Source organism: Lytechinus pictus, chromosome 16, assembly GCF_037042905.1.
Source record: "Lytechinus pictus isolate F3 Inbred chromosome 16, Lp3.0, whole genome shotgun sequence".
Lineage (NCBI taxonomy): Eukaryota > Metazoa > Echinodermata > Echinoidea > Temnopleuroida > Toxopneustidae > Lytechinus > Lytechinus pictus.
Window position 1 is genome coordinate 27,201,031 of NC_087260.1, and position 20,971 is coordinate 27,222,001.

General features: G+C 34.2%; 1 protein-coding gene across 4 annotated transcripts in view; it reads right to left on the reverse strand.

Annotated features, from left to right (window-relative positions):
• Positions 1-1,022: 1,022 nt before the first annotated feature.
• LOC129279440 (phospholipid-transporting ATPase IF-like) overlaps positions 1,023-20,971 on the reverse strand; it is a 62,463-nt gene continuing 42,514 nt past the window's right edge. Inside the window, exons 29-32 of one of the 4 annotated variants that reach the window (XR_010296152.1) lie at positions 15,691-15,796; positions 11,470-11,536; positions 8,136-8,206; positions 1,023-3,408 (exon numbers count right to left, since the gene is read on the reverse strand). Coding sequence is in view for 3 of the 4 variants with exons in the window: in XM_064111642.1 (XP_063967712.1) it covers positions 3,295-3,408; positions 8,136-8,206; positions 15,691-15,796 (291 nt within the window). In the remaining variant the exon portion in view is untranslated. Of the gene's footprint in view, positions 3,409-8,135; positions 8,207-11,469; positions 11,537-15,690; positions 15,797-19,126; positions 19,261-20,971 lie in introns of those variants that run through there. The other 3 variants (XM_064111642.1, XM_064111643.1, XM_064111644.1) reach the window with 3 other exon arrangements.

A 20,971-nucleotide genomic window follows, 5' to 3' on the forward strand; every position in this document is an offset into this window, starting at 1 on the left:
AAGAAAAAAAATATTTAGAAATGAGGTAAATTGCACAAATTGTTCAATAAATGAATGTAACTGATACATTTACTACAGCACTGAGGATTCAGAAGTACAAACAAAGTAATTGATTCATAAATTGTTCAACGACAAAGATGTACAAGTTTGTAATTATTCCACAGTGGGATATTTTCACACACAATGAATTGTTTTACTATATATACGTAGGCTGAAGAATTAATAAGACACATAAAATGAAAGAAGGATTATGATCCATACATTGTGAAAAAGATAAAAAGAAATTGTATAAATCACATCATTTGAAAGTCCATGTAGGCAGAAATTATCTAAGTGAGGCATCAGTGGTCTAACACATATGAACATTTATAGAGGTTCTTAATAAACAATTCAAAGACACAAACTGCTATATTTTCCTTTTTATCGTCTGGGAAGGCATCAAAAGAAAATTTGATACAGCATGTTATTAGGACATTGAAAATAATGAACTTCAATATATCATTACACTTTGCATGTAGGGGTAGTTTAGTACATCTAGCGTAAAATTTGTTAATCATCACAATCAAGTCGTTAACCCAAATGCGCTCCCCCCCCCCCCCAAATAAAAATAAAATAATAAAATACACAAAAGTGCATGCCTTTATATGGATGATATTCATGATACATCCCTCAATGGGTGAATCCATATCCTATAAAAACAGGGATTTGACATTTTGTTTTTAACTCGTTCAAATATAACAAAATAGGCAAAAGTGATACATGTACTAATTAAATAGCATAAGTTCTATCCTTATCATTCATTATTCATCTAATATGAAACTGAATACAGTTAGCACTGAGTAGCATAGATTTAGGAATATTAAGACAAATTGGCAAAGATTAAAGATCCAAGGGTAAAAGTCAGAAAAATACTAAAATTATATTAGTGTCCAATATTCTGATCGACACGACATGCAAAGGTCCACATGTGCTTGTAATTCTAGCACAATTAAATCTGATGCAATAGATTTTTTTTTTTTATTAAACGATGAGGATGTTCTATGGAGCTGCTTCTGTAGGACTCACTTCATGACTGTACATTGGGGTGCCGTTCTTTTTATTTCCTTCATGAACTTTGATAACTGTAAGAAGTACAAGCATGGGTTGATAGCACGGCTACAAAAACAAGATCATTTATTTTTAAAAATGCAGATTTTTAGGTATACTAGATTACAACCTTTACATCTGCTTTTCTCAAAAGCAAACTTTATATATGGGACTATGTATTTTACAGAGGATTATGACAATCAAAAGCCATAGATTGATTCACCCATTTAAAGCTGAGAATCCGCTCTTTCATTCAGTCCTGGAATGAAAATTAATTTTAGGAAACGTTTCAGTGGTTTTGAAGAGCCAGACAAATTAGCTTACCATACTACAAACAGCTGTATGGAACATCTTTCAGAGCCATACATAAATTTTTTCTACATTTTACTACATCTTATAATGTACACAGGAAAATGCTGGGCAATTAATCTTATTGAAAATAAAATATATCTGAACTTGAAAGAAATGTTTTTGGTCACTTACATTTCTCTGTCCATGTATATGACATTTGAAGGCAAAATATGATCATAATAAACATTTCTTGACAGTAAATATCATAAATCACATATTTGTATTAGATAGATTTTTGGTCAAACATTAGGCATTTTATTCAATTTTTCATCCAAGGCATAACATGTGAAAGACATAATCAAAGAGCAGCTCTAAATATAATTATCACACCATAATTATGTACAATATCATCATGTCCATAAATGATGATATAAATGATATATGACAACTACCCACAATTCACAAAAAAGCTGCTGGAGTAAAATCCGTTGTAATTGCAAAATCCCTTTTTAATGCAAAGGTTCTCTCAAAGAAATTCAAATATTCCATTGTAAGTAGTTCTCCTGTTCTAAAATTATTATGATGAATTTCTCCTTCATTTTCAGTTCCAGCACACAACTAACAGGAGTTCAAACACAAAGCAAATTTCACATTATCCTTATTATTATTATATCCATCAATGACGCATTGTCGGTAGTCCTCATGCAAAGAGTTTCCTTCATTTCTTTTGAATCAGAATCCTTTTAAAGCAGCCAGCACACAACCAAGAAGAATCATTGGCATTCACAATTTTATTTCACAACTTCCAATTACGACATTACTGGTATTACCAGTATAATTTTTTAATGTTCATTTTTAACATCATACAGCAGCCAAACCACCAAGAGCAGAAATTATACATGCCTTTTCCAAGATGGTGAAGAATTGTCTATCCGCGGTAAATTTGTAGAAGATCTGCCTGGTGGTGTGATTGAGAAAGAGATAAGCGCAACATGTTGTTAACCATTACAGCCATTAATCACCATGAGAAACCATCCCTTACCACGCTCGTTGCAATGCTGATTTGCTGCCTCTTGATGAATGGTGTTGCAGATATTCCTGTTGAGGAATGTTGATTGTAAATCAAATGTTGCTGACCGTCACAGCTGTTGATGATCCCAAATAACCATCCCTTACCAAGCTTGTTGCTTCTTGATGAATGATATTCCTGTTGAGGAATGTTGATTGTAAATCAAATGTTGCTGACCGTCACAGCTGTTGATGATCCCAAATAACCATCCCTTACCAAGCTTGTTGCTTCTTGATGAATGATATTGCCTGGTGAGGAATGTTGATTGTAAATCAAATGTTGCTGACCGTCACAGCTGTTGATGATCCCAAATAACCATCCCTTACCAAGCTTGTTGCTTCTTGATGAATGATATTGCCTGGTGAGGAATGTTGATTGTAAATCAAATGTTGCTGACCGTCACAGCTGTTGATGATCCCAAATAACCATCCCTTACCAAGCTTGTTGCTTCTTGATGAATGATATTGCCTGGTGAGGAATGTTGATTGTGAATCAAATGTTGCTGACCGTCACAGCTGTTGATGATCCCAAATAACCATCCCTTACCAAGCTTGTTGCTTCTTGATGAATGATATTGCCTGGTGAGGAATGTTGATTGTGAATCCAATGTTGCTGACCATCACAGCCATTGACGATCTCCTGTTACCACGCTGGTCGTTAATTCATTGCGAGGTGAAAATGTGGCTGATGCTGCCGAGTGACGAATGTTGCATGCAAGTTAGTCTCTCACCATCATATCTATATTCATCATCGCCAGTGATCATCCCTCACCACGCTTGTTGCCTGGTTGATTTGTTGCTTTGCAATAGGCAATGGTGCTGATGTTGCTCGGTGGGGGATGCTGATTGCTAATCCATGTTGCCGTTAGCCTTCTGGGAGCTGGTCGTTCTCCTGTAGGTCGTTAGAGGCAACCCGTCCTCCATTTCGATGCTAGGATTGTGGTAAGCTGTCTTGTTTGATGACTGCAGAGATAGGAAGAGAATGAATGACAAAGAAAAGGTTATAACTGAATGGTTTCACACAACATCAAAGGACAAATGGCAACAGGACATAGATCTGGATAAATAAGATCCTTGTATAAAAAACACATCAGAGTACAGTTCCACAGAGGGCAATTCTTTTGTGAAGACCAGTTCAATAACCCGTCTACATCATCATAATAAAATTGTGAACAAATAATATTTAAAATAAAATGATCACTGTTTGATAGCTATAATACATGTATCGATTATTCATGTCTTTTAAGGCGCTGTTCCCAACATTATCAAAGATGTGTTCAGTGAAGAAATATAAGAACAGTGAGTCTTAATTCATCTTCGTTTAAAAAAGGAATAGTCATCTTAAGACATCATTTGCCAGTTTCCTTTTGTTTATTTAGGTACTAAAGATCAAAACCCTCTCTCACACACACACCCTCACACACACACACACCTGTAGTCTTGTAATTTTCCATGGTTACATATTTGATAAAGGTATGTGTTTTTAGCAATAAGTTACATATTTTCAAATCATTATCAAGACTAGAGATCATTCAAAAGCATGTCTAAAATGTATTCTGTAACATGCATAGGCACCTCAAATGAAAAGGGTACGGTGGAGAGGTAGTTTTCCTTTTTTCACTCTCTCATATACAGCTGGAGGATTGAAATATGGACTCGGGAGTTGGGAGGCGGGTAGCAAAAATAATCTTTGAAAATTAAAATAAAAATGTTGATAAAAAAAGAGGTATACATTCCATAATACACATACACTGAATGTAAGTTCCTACACCATACAAATCCTAGAATACTGTACTATCAGTTTAAGCAAGCAATGACTTCAAATCACTGTAACTTGAGGGGGCCATAACTGATCAAATATCCCAAACAAGTACCATTCCCCCCCCCCCCAAAAAAAAAGGCAAAATGGCCTCCAGGCTTGCCTTTACATGAACCATCTATAATAACACAAACTTATATATACCATATCATGATAACTTTGCTCAATAACCAATCATATGAAAGATCTGTAGCCTTGCTAAACAAAGAATCAGATGACAGTTTCCATGGAGGTTATAACCATGATCACAAAGCTTTATATAATATTTATATTTAAGTAAACTCTTCAGCAGGATCAAAGAAAGATATGGTGTGTAGTCATAAGTTAATAATAGCTGGATTTATAAAGCACTTTTTGCCTGAGGATACAAAGCGCTGCTATTATTACCCCGGCTTTAGCTCAAGTTACCATCACCAGCGCTAACTGCATTCAAGGAAATAATCCTGCCGGGTACCCATTCACCTCACCTGGGTCGAGTGCAGCACATTGTGGAAAAATTTCTTGCTGAAGGAAAACAGGCTAGGATTTGAACCCACGACCCTCTGTTTGAAAGGCGAGAGTCAGAACCACTAGACCACGGCGCCCACATAACATACATGTAAGTACATGTACAGTAGGTACGGCCTCAAAAGGTGTGTGGAGAATAAGGACCCTGTAACACACAACCAGTGATTGATTTTTGTGATCGATTGCATTGATTATTGTGTATGATCAATCATAAAAAATAAGTCCCATGATTGATTGCTAAGCTTAGTCTACAGGCACAGACCCTTTGTTTTTGCAATTTGCTTAGTGCATAATGTCTGAGTCTGAAGCAGTGAGACTAAATTCACTATTGTCTTTGGAGTCTAGTCTTCACTCTAAACCTGTTATTGGTTGAAATGTCAAATATGAGTCAGTGCCTGCAGACTAGACTATAAAGCTTTATGTTACGGGGGACGAGAGTTTCCAATATGGTCTCTTCATGACAAAAGAGCACACAATGCAAGAAGGTCCTTATTTATCACCACATAATGATTTTGCAGGTTAATGCCAAAAAAATATATATAAATAAAAATCTATGCATACGGCGTAAAGACGTCCCTTTGTGGATCCAATGCATAGAAACCACTAGGGGTATTCTGGTACCAACACATCAAAGTAGGAACTGTGAAAGTTGAAGTACGATGGCGAACATTTTCCTTTTTTTTTCATTTTTCACAGCAAAAGTCAGAAGCAAAAAGAGCTATCTATGCATTCACGTACTGCATAAAGGCATTTTATTTGTGGATCCAATGTATGGAAAACGCTAGGGGTATTCCAGTACCAACACATCAAATAAGAAACTGTAAAAATTAAAGTACATGTACAAATGCATACATTTTCTTCTTTTTTTTCATTTTTCACAGCAAAAGTCAGAAGCAAATAGAGCTATCTATGCATTCACGTGCTGCATGAAGGCGTTTCTTTGTGGATCCAATGCATAGAAACCGCTAGGGGTATTCTGGTACCAACACATTGAAGTAGGAACTGTGAAAATCGAAGTACGATGGTGAACATTTTCCTTTTTTTTTAATTTTTCACAGCAAAAGTCAGAAGCAAAAAGAGCTATCTGTGCATTCACGTACTGCATAAAGGCGTTTATTCGTGTATCCAATGCATGGAAAACACTTGGGGTATTCCAGTTCCAACACATCAAAGCAGAAACTGTACGAAGGCATACATTTTCCTTTTTCTTTGTTTTTTGCATTTTTCACAGCAGAAGTCAGAAGCAAAAAGTGCTATCTATCCATTAAAGTACTGCATAAAGGCATTTCTTTATGGATCCAATGCATGGAAACCGCTAGGGGTATTCTGGTACCAACACATCGAAGTAGGAACTGTGAACATCGCAGTATGATGGTGAACATTTTCCTCTTTTGTCATTTTTCAAAGCAAAAATCAGAAGCAAAATGTATTATCAAGCTAATGCTATGGTTTGGCTTCACTTCAATTACATGAATGTGAATTCATCACATTAACTTTCTATAAGATTTTAAAAAATAGTAAAAATTAGGTGAAAATGAAAAAAATATATATTGCAGTGTTGCAGTAAAGCTGAAGATACAGGATCAATTTATAAAGCTAAATGAAAATAGTAATATGAATAACTCTTGACATGTCAGACGAACTGCAGCTGTATGGTATTTACATACATTTATGTGGTGCCACTTGGCCATGTTAACCCTTTGAAGACTGAGCCTCATATAGGTGGGCTAATATCTACAAATAACATGCATTTTGCTAAATATGTCAGTCTGGAACGGGTTAAGAGTAATAACAGAGCGTCCAGTGGTAGGTGGCATGTTTGAAATAATATGAATGGACTTTCAGTACAGATTCAGTATTTTGCATGGATGAATGATGCATTGATGACCATTACATGCAATGTATAACATTTCATGACCCATATAAACACATCATGAGCTACATGTATTTCAGGCATGATATATACAAATGATTGGCATTTGAGGGACAACGTAAAACATATTTAAACTTTTTGTCTTAATACTAATCACCAGTGATGAGATACATGTACTTTTTCTGAGAAATGTACCCTACAGCTTTTACGAGCTTTACTCCAATTCCTACATTTACATTAACACTATTATCTAAAAAAAAAGATGAAGTTTATAATACTAATATGCTGTAGAAAAACATACTGGTAAAATTCATATTCTTTATCAAAATAATGGATTGCTACACCATTTTCTTTCTTGAATAAAAAAAAATATTAAGAGTAATCTTCAAACAATTTGAAAGATTTGAATATAGAGTTACACAAATATATTGCAGAATTACTTCTTCTGGGTTATCAATTTACACCTTTTAATTTTTGCATGGTATTCATGTTTTCTAACTTTTTAAAGAAGATATAATGTTCCAATACTGAAGCAGATATGATGAAAATATTGATTCCATACTAACTAATGTGCAAAAGGTAATGTGCAAAAAATATATATATATTTCAAAGAGGTGACTTTGGATAGAGAAATTAATCGTAATCATGCCTCTTTAAATTCCATATTGAAAGTCAATCTAATAGATTGTGGTCAGGGACCTATCCAATATTGGATCAAAAGTCTCAATCAAATAAGATTGAATTTCAAACGTATCAGATTGAAAATTTCAATCCAATGTTGGATTGGACTCTGATTGCAATTTTTGTTCAATCAAAGGAATTAAGAGGATTGATGAATTATTGTTACCAGGGTCCTGTCACACAAGGGTTAGCAATTAATCGTACACTTGATTTTCATGATTGATTGTACATTATAGTCAATGCAATCAATCGTAGATTGTTGTACGATCATTGCTTACATGTAGCTTTGTGTAACTACCGGCCCCAGTCTGCATTATAAAATCTTCAAAAATATAGCCTGAGAGACCATTAGATAATCATCTATCTTGAGGCTCTTTAGATATAATTTCATTCTAATCAGCATAAGATATGAAACACTTAAAGAAAAATTAATTCCACAAAACCAAGTATAAGAGACTGTAGATAAAAACACACATGACATTGTGAATGAGTTTATGACTCAATAAATGATGTGTTAACTAAAGCTATTCAGTGAGGGCATACATGTGACAGTAATGGGTGGGGGGGGGGGGTAAGAAGCTGTTTGGACTTTATGCATGACTGGTAATCCTTTCTTGTGGTAAATAACATATTCCCAATTTTCATGGGCATCGATTTACATGAAGGATCAATTAAGTCATTTGTAAAGCTGTTGTGACTTAAAAATTCTTTATCAAACACTACTGTAACAGATTCCCAACTGAAATTTTAAGTGATTAAAAAGCCTGTGCGAAACCTTCACCATGAATATATATGCATGGGACTACATACCTCTTGCCAGATCAAGTTAGCAGAAGAGGTTGTGTGCTGTTGCTGCGTTTCTGGAGTATTTGAGATGGTCTCTGTTAAGATGAAAGATGGACAAACACACAAACAAACAAACAAAAATGTAAGCAAAATAAAATGAGAATGAAGAATATATAGAAATTCGTGCAAGTAACATTCTAGTGCTGCAATTAAACCAACAAAGCCGACTCGAAACCAACCAAATGTATGAAATATTATGATAGCTTTGATCGATCTTGAGTAAGTTTAGATGGTGGGACCGCAACACAAAGCATGAAGGGTTTATATATGACTTATTCTATCTATCGGTGATATGTTATGTTCCACCACCATCTAAGGAGCCTGGAATGAACGAAGTGGACTAAAATGATTATGTAAATGGTGGAAAGGTGGTGATCCAATTTGCAAACATTTTGGATGCAGGCACACTGCAAATGTTTTTCTTCTTCTTTTTTATTGAATTTAAAAGGGTAGAGAAAAAAACTAAAAATGTCACTTGAATTTAAAACGGTTTAACAAAAACAATTGAAATAGAGCTGTAGTTTATTGAACCTGAAAATTGTTGATTCAATGAACTGTACAGAAATTTTGAATATGACTTTAAACACATGTTGTTGTTTTTAGAAAGAGATAGAGAAAATAACCGTCTTAATCAATTATTTCTTTAATTCTGTTTCTTTTCCAATCTTTCTGAGGTAAAATAGTAATGAATACATCCCAATTTGAAAATTAATACAAACAGCCTTGAATATTTCTTAATACCAATTTCATATCTAATATTACTATCAATACTACACAACTTAAAAAAAATAAACACATCTTTTGTTAAATTGAACTCGCAGTCTTTTAAAATTATACAATTAAATATTCATTCATGTCATATTGCAATAGTGTAATTTATTTACACATACATGTATCATGTTTTAGTGTAAATATATATCATACAAACTCCAAAAAGAAAATATTTTCACAAAACATTCACACAGCATGCAATTCAAGAAGTTAAAAGTAATCTGGATTAAATCAAACTTGCGTTATCCAAATGATGTTAAACTGAATATAAAGCAAACCTGCAGCTTAAAAAATGATTCATTGGTAGGCTAAATTACAACCAAATTTGGGGAGAAAGCTCAGAAAAAGCTATATTTAAGAATTATGGCAAAGATGGTCTGGTAAGAGTATCTCAATTCCTGTAGAGAACTCTCTATAGGTAAAAGCAGGATGCCACTTACATACATGTAGATGTCATAACCCTGAGATAAAGCTTTTTCTAAGCCATTCTCAAAAATAGTTAAATTTGAGATAGCCCACCGTCAAAATGTTCATGATGATGATGATATGAGATGAGGAATGTATCTACAATGTTATTTTTAAGCTACATGTATTACAATCATGGAAGTTAAAAAAAAAGAAATTCATGACAAACGATCAAACCACTTACAACAATTAGTATGAAAATGGGTGAAATTTGAAATAAAGTACATAAGTTTATGAAACTGAGATATAATTGAATATGATCACATACATGTAGAAGTATTGTACAACAGATTCTCTTGAACACATGAAATTGTAGACTAATATATAAAAATCTGAGAAATACATTCAGGCAACTATATTAAGTCAAATGCTTCTTTATAATATGGAGCTTTAGATCTCACTACCAAATTCATTATCCTTCTTATTCATGTGGAGTGAGGCTGGAGCTGATTGAATGTAAGGGTTTTTGCAAGGAAGGTCTTTTGTTTTGCCAATTTAATGATACATCATATGAGGCGCCTTTTGTAAATTTATCAGCAAATTTACCATTAACTATTAAAATTGTTTATCTCTCATTTACATGTACATCCATGTTTATATGATGACACAAGATATATAATCTATAAAAAAATGTTTTTGTTCATTCTTATGGATAAATAGTTTTGCAAATATGATCAAATTGCATCTCATACAGCACATCATAGTAAATCAGAGCCATGAATGACGGTCCTTGCAAGACCCTTTCGTATGAATGTATTTAAATTCTTAGGAAATCAGTTGTTAATTCAAATGGATTAAACAAACAAACTCCAGAGGAAATGAAAATTGTAAGAGTTGCACATCAGAAGAAAACATTGAGTAATATGAACAACAAAAAAAGATGGAAAGAGTGAGAGAAAATAAAGCACTTCATTCTAATTTCAGAATTAATAGCAATTAATCTTATGATCTAAAAAATGTGTATTTTATTGAAAAAGTACACCATGAATTACATGGAAATCAAATTTTTTTTATAATTTTCTTCTATTATTCCTCATCTCCCAAGAGATTTTTAGGTTTCTGTCTATATTTTTAAAAGTGATATTAACATATCAAAGAGCGAAATATAAAGATATATATTTGCCTTCATCAGAAGAAAACCACAGTGACTGCAAACCTCACGGAAAATAAAATTTATTAGTAACATGACATTTTGCAAACTGATGCTTTGATCCATTAGAAGTTTAGAACTCAGTAAAAAGCTGTACACTTTCCAAATTTGGAATGTCATATACTTAACTAGACTCTTATCTTTTAAAATTCTTTGAGAATAAACCTGGTATTTGGGAAATTTCAAGGTGAATATGAATACTGCAAATGATAAGAAAGTGTAAACAAATCACTATACACAACTCAGGAAAGTGACCATTCAAATCAATCATAACCAATAAATGCACTGCAAAGGAATGCTTATCAAGATTTCTGCTCATTTAATAAAATCTTTTTGTTAATGTTAGTTTATTTTGATGTAAGTTGGAAGGAATTTATTTACAATATTCTACTCAAAAAATAAAAATCATGGGATAGCTTTAGTGTGCACTCAATGAAAGTTTATCTTTCATATTTAAACAAATGCCTAAAGTGCAAAGGAAAACTTCTTTTTTTTTGGAGAGAGAGAGAGAGGTACATATAAGTACTGTATGTATGTAGGGCATGTAATGTAACAAAGACAACCAATTTCTAAAATCAAGTGCAATAAATTCTCTTCGGCAAATCCTGAACAAATTTTACAATTGACCACATCTCTAAATATTGCAAGGCCCAGATTATAATAATTTCCAATATGAAATAGCAAGGCAAGTATATTACAATATATCTCTAAATATTACAAGGCCAAATTTATAATAATTTCCCATATGAATTAGCAACACCATATTTAATTTGCACCATGTTTGCAAGAACAATCCCACTTTGCATTTATTAATTCACGAATAAAAAAATTGCCACTTCAAGCTATGCAGTGTTAGTGCTAAAAAATAAAGCCATCGACTTTGACATTGAAAACACAAAACATGACACATACTGTATGTACAGGGATCAATGATGGAGCTTTCTTTATAACTCTGTGTCTTCAAACATGCCATGGACAACTAAACAAACGTGGAGAAGAAAGGGAAAGGGGAAGCAATGAGGAAAGAATACAAACAACAAGGATAAATTAAATATTAAAAATGGTTCAGCACAAACAAATAATACATTCAAATCTGCCAAGCACATGAAAATATTAATAAGGTGATCAAACTTTGTACTAAAATTACAAATCTTTTAAATAAATATTGACCAGTATTTAAACTGCCATGTCAACATCTTTTGCTTTAATTAAGGACCTTAATTTTGTCCAATAAAATTATCACATTTTAAACAGACTAACTAATTAAACCATATTATAAAATGAATAGAGATTGCAAAAGTGCAAATTTATTTCATGGCAGCCATAATTTTGGTGCAGCTTACAGCTAGCACATTTGTGATATTGTTAATCCTACTTTGATGATTTTCCTAGACCTAAACCATAAAAGATTGAATTTCTCCCAATGGACATTATTGCACTGGAAAATGAATCTGTACCTGTGAATGTATGGAGTAATAATTCTCACAAAATTTGGAATATTACAAGGCATGATCACCCCATTGTTCAAATGCTATAATTTATCAAATACGGCTTTCTACTATGCAGCATTATCTACCATACTACATTGGATTGTAGACACATAAGGGTTGACAAACAGAAGGTCTTAACTGAAAAACAACAATGATTTTGCGAAATAAAACAATTTGATAATTTTCTACCAAGCAAATGCACTAGTCACTTAAGTATTATTTTGTTTTATAGGCATTACCAAGTTATGTTGAAATTAATTGAGGCTTTTTGGTTTTCAGAATTTGTGGATGTTTCATATTAATGTTACAAAAATCTGAAAATGGTGAGTTATGTCCTTCTGTTTGACAACCCTTGATTTAGAGGTGAGCTACAGAATGGAACATCTGGGTCATATCTTATAAAGAGCTATGCAATAGAGATTTGTGTTTGATTTAAGATCAATTCCAGTTTGAGTATAATTCAAATCTATTGTACATTGTAACTCTTTGAAAAGACAGGTGCAAGGACTTCACGATACATAAAAAAAAGTAAAGGAACTCAATTGGTTACAGTCAGGAAGACAGTTGATAGGACATGTTTCAAATCCAAGAAACTAATTCAGTGTTATCACTTTCAATTGGTCACGTATGTAAAAAAGATCTTACATCGTAATTGCTTAATATGAGCTCTTTTTAGTCAGATTGTAAAGTTAAGAATGAATCCTGGTAGAAACTTTTTGTTTTGGCATATTAGTGGAGGAAAAGAAAACTAAGGAGGGTTTGACCTTCCCTCATCACGGTAGCAAAACCATATTAAACTTTGGACTACTGACTTACTAAGAAGAAAAAAAATAGATTGAAAATGCTTGGAAGGCAATATGCACATGGCTGAGATAAAACTAAATGAGAAGAATGAAAGTAATGTTGGCACTAATCAGATGTTTATATTTCTACAAATGAAAATACAATAAAAAAGCATATTCATCAATGTGAAAGAATGAATTAGTTTCTAGATAGTTATTATCATATAATGACACTGAAGTAACATACTATATGTTATGCCTTTTTCAATGACACAAGTAATGTACATTGTAGTCTAATTATTCCTAAAACCTTTCTACGCCTAAAGGCTATTCGAAGTGAAGTATCATATACAAAATACATTGCATATAATTATTGGAAAGATAGGTATGATTATATTTGATTGATATGAATGTCTAACATTAGAAATGTTAATGACCATCAGGCCAAATACATAAGGTCACTCTAATAAACCTATATAATACAGACTAGGGAAGACTTACAAAACAGTTCCAGACAAATTAATGAAAATATTAGAACTAATATATTCATCCAAAAAGTATTAGAGAGGTAATATCAAAGATGTTCTCAGAATGAGCAAGATAAATAAAGTGGGAAGAATAGCGAAAAGAAACAAGAGAGAAAATAACAGACAAACAGAGAGAAAAAACTAAGAGCAGAGAAAAAAATAAAGAGCGAAAAGAGAGACAAGGGATGATGGGGAGAGCACCACAAAAGACACTAAGACCAAAAGTAAAAGAAGAAACAAGACAGAAATACATGTATTAGCACAATGCAGTTATAGACCTGTATCGACTATGAAATGATATCATTAGATTAACGAGCATGAGACACATTCTACAGTGCGTCCCAAAAAAAACTATACACTTTTGAAATGGCTGCCAAATAACAAATATAGCACTTTGGGGGAAATAACTTATAGATATGGAAAGCCGATAAAGTCAACTTTCAAGTGACACCAAAAAGTTGGAAGACTATTCATGCTTGAGCGAGCACTGCCCACTGAAACAAAGGGTATGAAAATTAGGGTGGGCCGGAATTAGCCTTCCAATTTCTTTCAGGTTTTTTGTTTGGTACTTGCAAAGTTGAGGGTTCTTTGGTGAAATAAAGATCAGTTGTGATAGTGTGTTGTTTGTGAAAATTTAATGCGTTTATTACATTGAAATTTAATGCATGAGTGATCGTGAATTGCAATTTTTAGTGCAGCCTTTTGTCTTTATCATGTGGATCTCAACAATGTGTTTATGAAAGTCAGGAGAAGAGGGGGTAATATGACTTAGGTAGGTGAAGTACGTTGATGGGATAAAGGTCAACAGAACATTTAGCAACACCTCCCTCCATCTCAACCCCCCACCCCCGCTTCTTTCCTCCTCAGACACTAAGCTCTGCTAGGCTGGGCAGGAATTAGCCTTACAGTTTTTTGAGTGGTTAGTCCTTTGGAACTTGCTAAGCTAAATTAATGAGTGAGATAAGTTTTGGTTTCTTAGGCAAATTTCGTGAGTTACTAAATTGAAATTTAATGCATGAGTGAACAGGAATTGAAATTTTAGTGTAGCATATTCATCTTGTGGACCTCAGAAGTGTGTTCGTGAGAGTCAGAGTAATGTGATGGTACCTGTTACAAGCAAGAGGGCGAGATATGCTAAGACTTGGTTAAAATGGCATTCCTCTTCTTTTTGTCCTTTTACAAATTAAAAGTCATAATTATGTACCCTCCCCTCTCCACCTCAATTTCCCAGCCCGCCCCCCTCTCTGTCTCACTTCCTGGATTGTAGCCTATTCAAAACTTAGCTGCCAAGTGACCGGAGGCTGATGGTCACTTTTTTATTGAATTATTACCAAGAAATTTAATGATTATGATGATTAATGAAATAATTTATTGAAAAAAAAATGTTTGATTGATCACATTGCACATTGAATGAGTTGATTTACTGATAAATTGTTGATGAAATGATTGATAGGAAAAAGTTGATGCCCCAATTCAGAATTAATCATTAAATCAACATTCCGCTCTGGACTTCACGCGTACATGACAATAGCCATCAGTCTCTCAACAGGAGGGGAGGGCGGGAAAGAGGGAGGGGGCGGGGGCTGAATGTTATGTTGACCCTTATTCCATCAACCTACTTCTCCCACTTAAGTCCTATCTCACCCCCTATTCTCCCGACTCACATGAACACACTGCTGAGATCCACATGATAAAGTTGAAATGCTGCCCAAAAAGAGATCCAAATGATAAAGTTGAAATGCTGCCCCAAAAGTGTAATTTGTGTTCACTCATGCATTAAAGTTCAATTTAATAATTTATAGAATTTGCATAAGCAACCAAAACTGGTTACGGTTGATCATTAATTTATCACAACGCCCTTAACTTTGCAAGTTCGAAAGGATTTGCCTCTTAAAAACTGACATAAATTGGAAGGCTAATTCCAGCCCACCCTAATTTTCATACCCTTTGTTTCAGTGGGCAGTGCTCGCTCAAGCATAAACAGTTTTCCAAGTTCTTGGTGTCATTTGAAAGTTGACTTTATTGGCTTTCCATATATGTAAAAAAAATTCTCCCAAAATGCTATATTTTTTATTTGGCAGCCATTTCAAAAGTGTATAGTTTTTTTTGGGACGCACTGTACATACAGGTATTTACATGCAACAAGGAAAAACTAGAAGTTTATTTCTTATAAGAAATTAATTCAACATACATGTATTAACATGCAATGAGGAAATACTAATAAACTATCAAGTTTATTTCTTTTGAGAAATTCAAGCAATAGCAATCCAGAATCCAGATATCGTTTTAAAGAAATCGAGAGAGAAACATTGACTATATTCACACAGCTCCTACCTAGATTTGCATTACTGCGTGTAATGTCGGCATCGGAACTGTCCTCAAGTCGACTAGAGTGACGCCGACGCCATCGCATGCAAGCCAAGCATGCATCATCATATTTCTGCTTATTTGCACCATTAAGTCCACCATAAGAAGGGTTGGGGGTTCCAATAGATGCATGTAATGGTAAGGGGGGTGGCAAAAGAGCCAGGGGCGGCATTTTAAGAGAAATTTGGGAGTGGGGTGCGAGGGTGGGGTGTAAGAGGAGAAAATGAAGCATAGTGTAATATGGGAGCCATCAAGGTAGGGTGGAGTTTAAGGTGAGTGATTGAAACAAAAAAAGGAAAATACAAGTGAAAATCATATCACACATTTTTTGTATTGTGTTTGTGTCGCAAAAAAACAGTAAATGTGTCGAATTCAAGAAAAAACATTTGATATGGAATTAACGAGAAATTATTTTGATAGAATTTAATGCGATGTTCGGAAAGATGGATGACAAATCAAATGATCCAATGATCATGCACCACAGATTGGTTTGTGTGTGTTGTTGGGAAATCACATTTAGGGCAAATTATGATCCATTTTTTTTTATTTAATGGGTGTGTGCAGATATACATGTATTAAATAACACCACCAAACAACATCAGTTGCACATGAGTATTAAAGACACAAAATGGGAACAATTAAAATGTGAGTGAATGTACAAAAAAAATATTGTGCAAAAATATTGCAAGTGAAAAAAAAACACACACGAAATGGTAAATAAGGGGTGCAAAAATGGTGGGATTGGGTGGAATCAAAATGCCACATATGGTCATGCATGCATTGATAATGGTCACCACAGCACCATTTGTAAACAGGCCAGGTTGCGGATGCATGGGGGAATAAAAGATGGGAAAAAGGAAATGTTTTAATGCTCATGTTTCTAAAAATAGATGCACTTACTGTACTAACATTTCGTCATGTCTTAACCATGGAGTGCAAAAAATATTTCAATAACATAAGATGTAAGATCAAATATTCAGATATCCTTTTTAACAAACAAAGACCACAGTATTTTTTTTAATACATGTATCAGTAATCCTTGGTTGGAGGTACATTGTATATTCCTCATTTTGCATACTATGATGAAATATGAATATTTTGGTCAGTACATGCAGTCACCAATATTATCTATTCTTATATAATATTAATCATAAAAAAGAACGACATGAAATCTAACACAACAATTCTGTCAATATTTTCAAGTTGTCCAAATATTACAAATTCCATCATAAAAACTTGTCTAGATACAAAACACAAGGTACATATTATCAAGCGATGCCATAAAAATGTATAACTTATATGCTACAATAATACTGTTTCTAAATCAAAGAAAGTTACAAAGAATGCATCAGATATGTGTTAGTCATGCTGTGAATCATTACATGTTATCAATATTCATCTGCTAAATAAAGAGCTCTGGATAATAATGGGATACATTAACATTTAAATGCAATATTATTTGCATAGGTATGTCAATTGTCATTCCATGCAATGATTCAGGCATTGGTTGGGAGAAGCAGCCACTGAACATAGTACAGGCACCAAAGCACCACGTCCCTCAGCGTCTTTCACTGACCATACATGTATATTACTAGTTGAGAGAAGCAGCCACTGAACATAGTACAGGCACCAAAGCACCACGTCCCTCAGCGTCTTTCACTGACCATATATTACTAGTTGAGAGAAGCAGCCATTGAGCACATTACCTCTATGCCACATCTTTAAGTTACAATGTAACGTCATGCTTAGGCCTAGTCATGCTCAGTGTCTTACAACATAGGGCATACAACCAAAAGCACAACAAAAGGCTGTGTCGTATCATAAAGCAAAGTCCCACTCAGCGTCTTTCACTGGCTACCAATAAGTTGGGGGAAGCTGCAGTCACCGAGCATACTACATAATAAGTACGGCACTTTAGCAAAAGTCTATGGGCGACTTTAAGCACAATCATGCTCAGCGCCTTTCACTGTTTCCACACTGGAAGCAGCAAATTAGCATACTAGCTGAAAAGGCACCTCACAGAAGACTGTACAAGGAATCCCCTGCTCCAATTCTTTAACAGGAATTTTTCTCAGCGTCTCTAACTGTGGAATTGTCAATGCTACATTGTAGAAGGACGGGAAAAATGCTGAGTGGGATACTTTCTAAATACTTTTGTTATGGTGTAAGTCAAGCAATTGGCAGAGGGGAGGGAGAGGGGGCTAAACGTTCAAGGTGGTGAATTTCACAGGAGCCCAACATTTTTCATGTTTCCCTTTCTTCGATCAATAAATTGATTAAATGAATACCCAGCATGCATCATACCAAAGGCAATTATAAAATTTTATAAAACACCCCTGTGCGTGATACATCTATATACTGTATGCATTTCACCCACCTCATAACCCACAATTAAATTTGTCAAAATAAATGTGAGACCTTTAAAAAGAAACAGATCTTAAACTTCAAAATTAATCAAAACAAAATAACAAATGAAGTTTTATCCAACATGGAATAATTTTGAGGAGAGATTCAATGGACAAGTGGGGAATGGAATTTGTAGTTTGGTGTTTATAACTTAACATGCATTTCAAGCAATATTATTTTTAAACAAGAACTGGTGATAAAGAACTCGCATTGAAAATCTCATTTTCACTGAATTATACGACTTCAATTTTGGACAGAACATTGCACGAATAGAATCAATCTTTCAGATGACCAAGTTTCTATTTTTACAAAATATTTTTGAAACCAAGTGAGTTTGGGCTTTCATACAGAGAACCTTGCCTGGAAACTTGATGCGGGCTTTGAGCTGGGGAGTTATTTCTAATATATACAAACCATGATTCAACCATACTGATTACACTGGCTTCATACAATATTTTCACTCTGAGCACTATTCACAAGGTCCACTATTCATAATGAGTAATACTCAAAACATGAAGGACTATTACTCATAAAATGAAAAAGGAGTCAAACGTCATTATGTTACCATAATGCAAGTTCTTCATGGTGCTCAGGATCTATTATTGCAAGTTACTTTGGATCAATCAATATTTTGTCATGGTTTCAAGCAAATTTTAATATTTTTTTATATTTTACTGCCTAACACTACCCACAGAGAGTGGACAAATGTTGGTGGCAATAGCAAGTTACACTACCTTTGTCTTTACCCATTGAGACAAATAGCTTTCATGTAATTATTGATCTGCTTTCAATCCTCAAATTGGCAACATTTGTTGATTGTTCATTCATTTTGGGGTCAGAAATTCAGTTTTAGATCAAAAATACAATGACACTAAATAATCCAGATGAAAGCTTATAAAATTTTCTTTTGACTTTTCTAACAAGCAAGCTGTCAGATTTCTGAGATTAAACTCTTTTGTTAATACTTGTATATTTGTGTTATTATATTCATCATATCTTCACCATGAATGCAATATAATTAGCCGTCACCTAATTTATAATTGTGTGGTATAGTATTTTCATTTTACCTTCTTCTTCTTCATCATCTTCATGTGTATCTACATGAACTCGGAGGTCTGATCTTAAATACATCTGATAAGAAATTAAATGAAAAATCTTACGATAAATGACTGAAAGTACCCAAAAAGGCAGCAGAGCAATTCCAGGTTTTAGCTCATGGTTTGTTTGTGTGTTTTTTTTAGGTAAGAAAAATAACCTTACAGCTCTGTTCTTAAAAATAATTTTGTAAAAAATCAAAAGCAGTTTTTATATTGTCCTCTGGAGGGGGGGGGGGGTCCTATGCATTACAAAGCCAAAAAAAATGTTTTTCATGGCCAGGTGATGGACATGTACATGTATGTGGGTACAGTGAAAACTTTATCAAAATGGCAAAAATCAGGGGGGGGGGATTTGGCAGCCAGGATACATGTACATGTACATAGGGTTTATATTCTACATGTAGATACCTGATTGATATTAAATAATAAAGTAGAACCACTTCAAACATATTGTTATACAATAAACATTATCCAGAACACATTTCTAAATTCACACTGTCCAAAAAAAAAGTACGAGGATTTATGCCCTAAAATATTTAATAATGGTCAGGAAGAATATTGTTATTCATATGAGTATTGATTGAATTTCACTCAAGTCTCTAAAAATGTATTTGTCATGAATATTGAGCTTACTGAAATCAAGAATTCCAACCTTGGTTTAGTCCCAACTTAACTTATCGCAATGCCACCAATCAAAGCTATACTTTATACCATGAATCAGATATATGGCATATAACATCATTGAATAACTACAAATTCAAAGCTTGGCATTCAGCAATCTCTAAAATTGCAAAATGCAGAGATTATTTACAAACTACAATACTGATTCATTCTGTTAAGGCTAACATCCTGTTACACAATTCATGCAGTTATCGCAAACAGCAGGCCATGCGCCTTTCTTTCAAACATCACTTCATCATCTCCAACAAAAAAGTGGGATTAATTACTGTTTTGATAAATTTAGTCTTTGTAATGAAAGGGAGGGGTAAAACTGTACACATTGTGCTGTAGCTCAGAACTTAACTGGTTTTAGATTGATCTATTGAACCCAATCCAATAAAACTTGCGATTGAATGCAACTCTTTAAAAAATGCTACTTTTTTATCAAGTTGATCAGATGCACACATTAGGTAGCTTGGCACAAGTTAGACACCGTTCTCATTACACTTTCTAAAACTAGTTTACTGGAAACCGATTCAGGAAACCAGTTTGGAAGATCGCTTTGCTAGCGTTCCCACTTGATCACACGGAAGTGGTTTTCAAAATCACTTCACGTAAAGCGATCTTGTTGCTATGGAAACACTCTCAGTGGGGTGACACATTTCGCACAAAATTCGAAACCGCAGCGTAGGCATTCTACACCTGTCGTGTCGAGTAGCGCGCTCAAAATGTGCGAAGATCGCTTCTCAAAGAACGGTTGTGTCCTCATGCTAAAACCAGTTTAAGGAGGCAAAGCGAACTTGAAAACTACATCGCGAGGTGGTTTTCTGAACCGGTTTGGAAGATTGCTTCGACCGTTCTCTTAAACTAGTTTCCACTAAACTAGTTTCTAGTAAACTAGTTTTAGGAAGGTAGTGAGAACGGTGTCTTAGAGCCCATAGGAAATGCGGTTTTCCCTGCACAGCATCTTTTTTTCCACTAAAACTGGAGATTGGGAAAGCTGTAGAAAACCATTAGGATCAGACTTCTTCCAAGCAGCCTTTTAATATATGCTTGCATCTGATTTTTAGGAGTGGTGTTTGTAC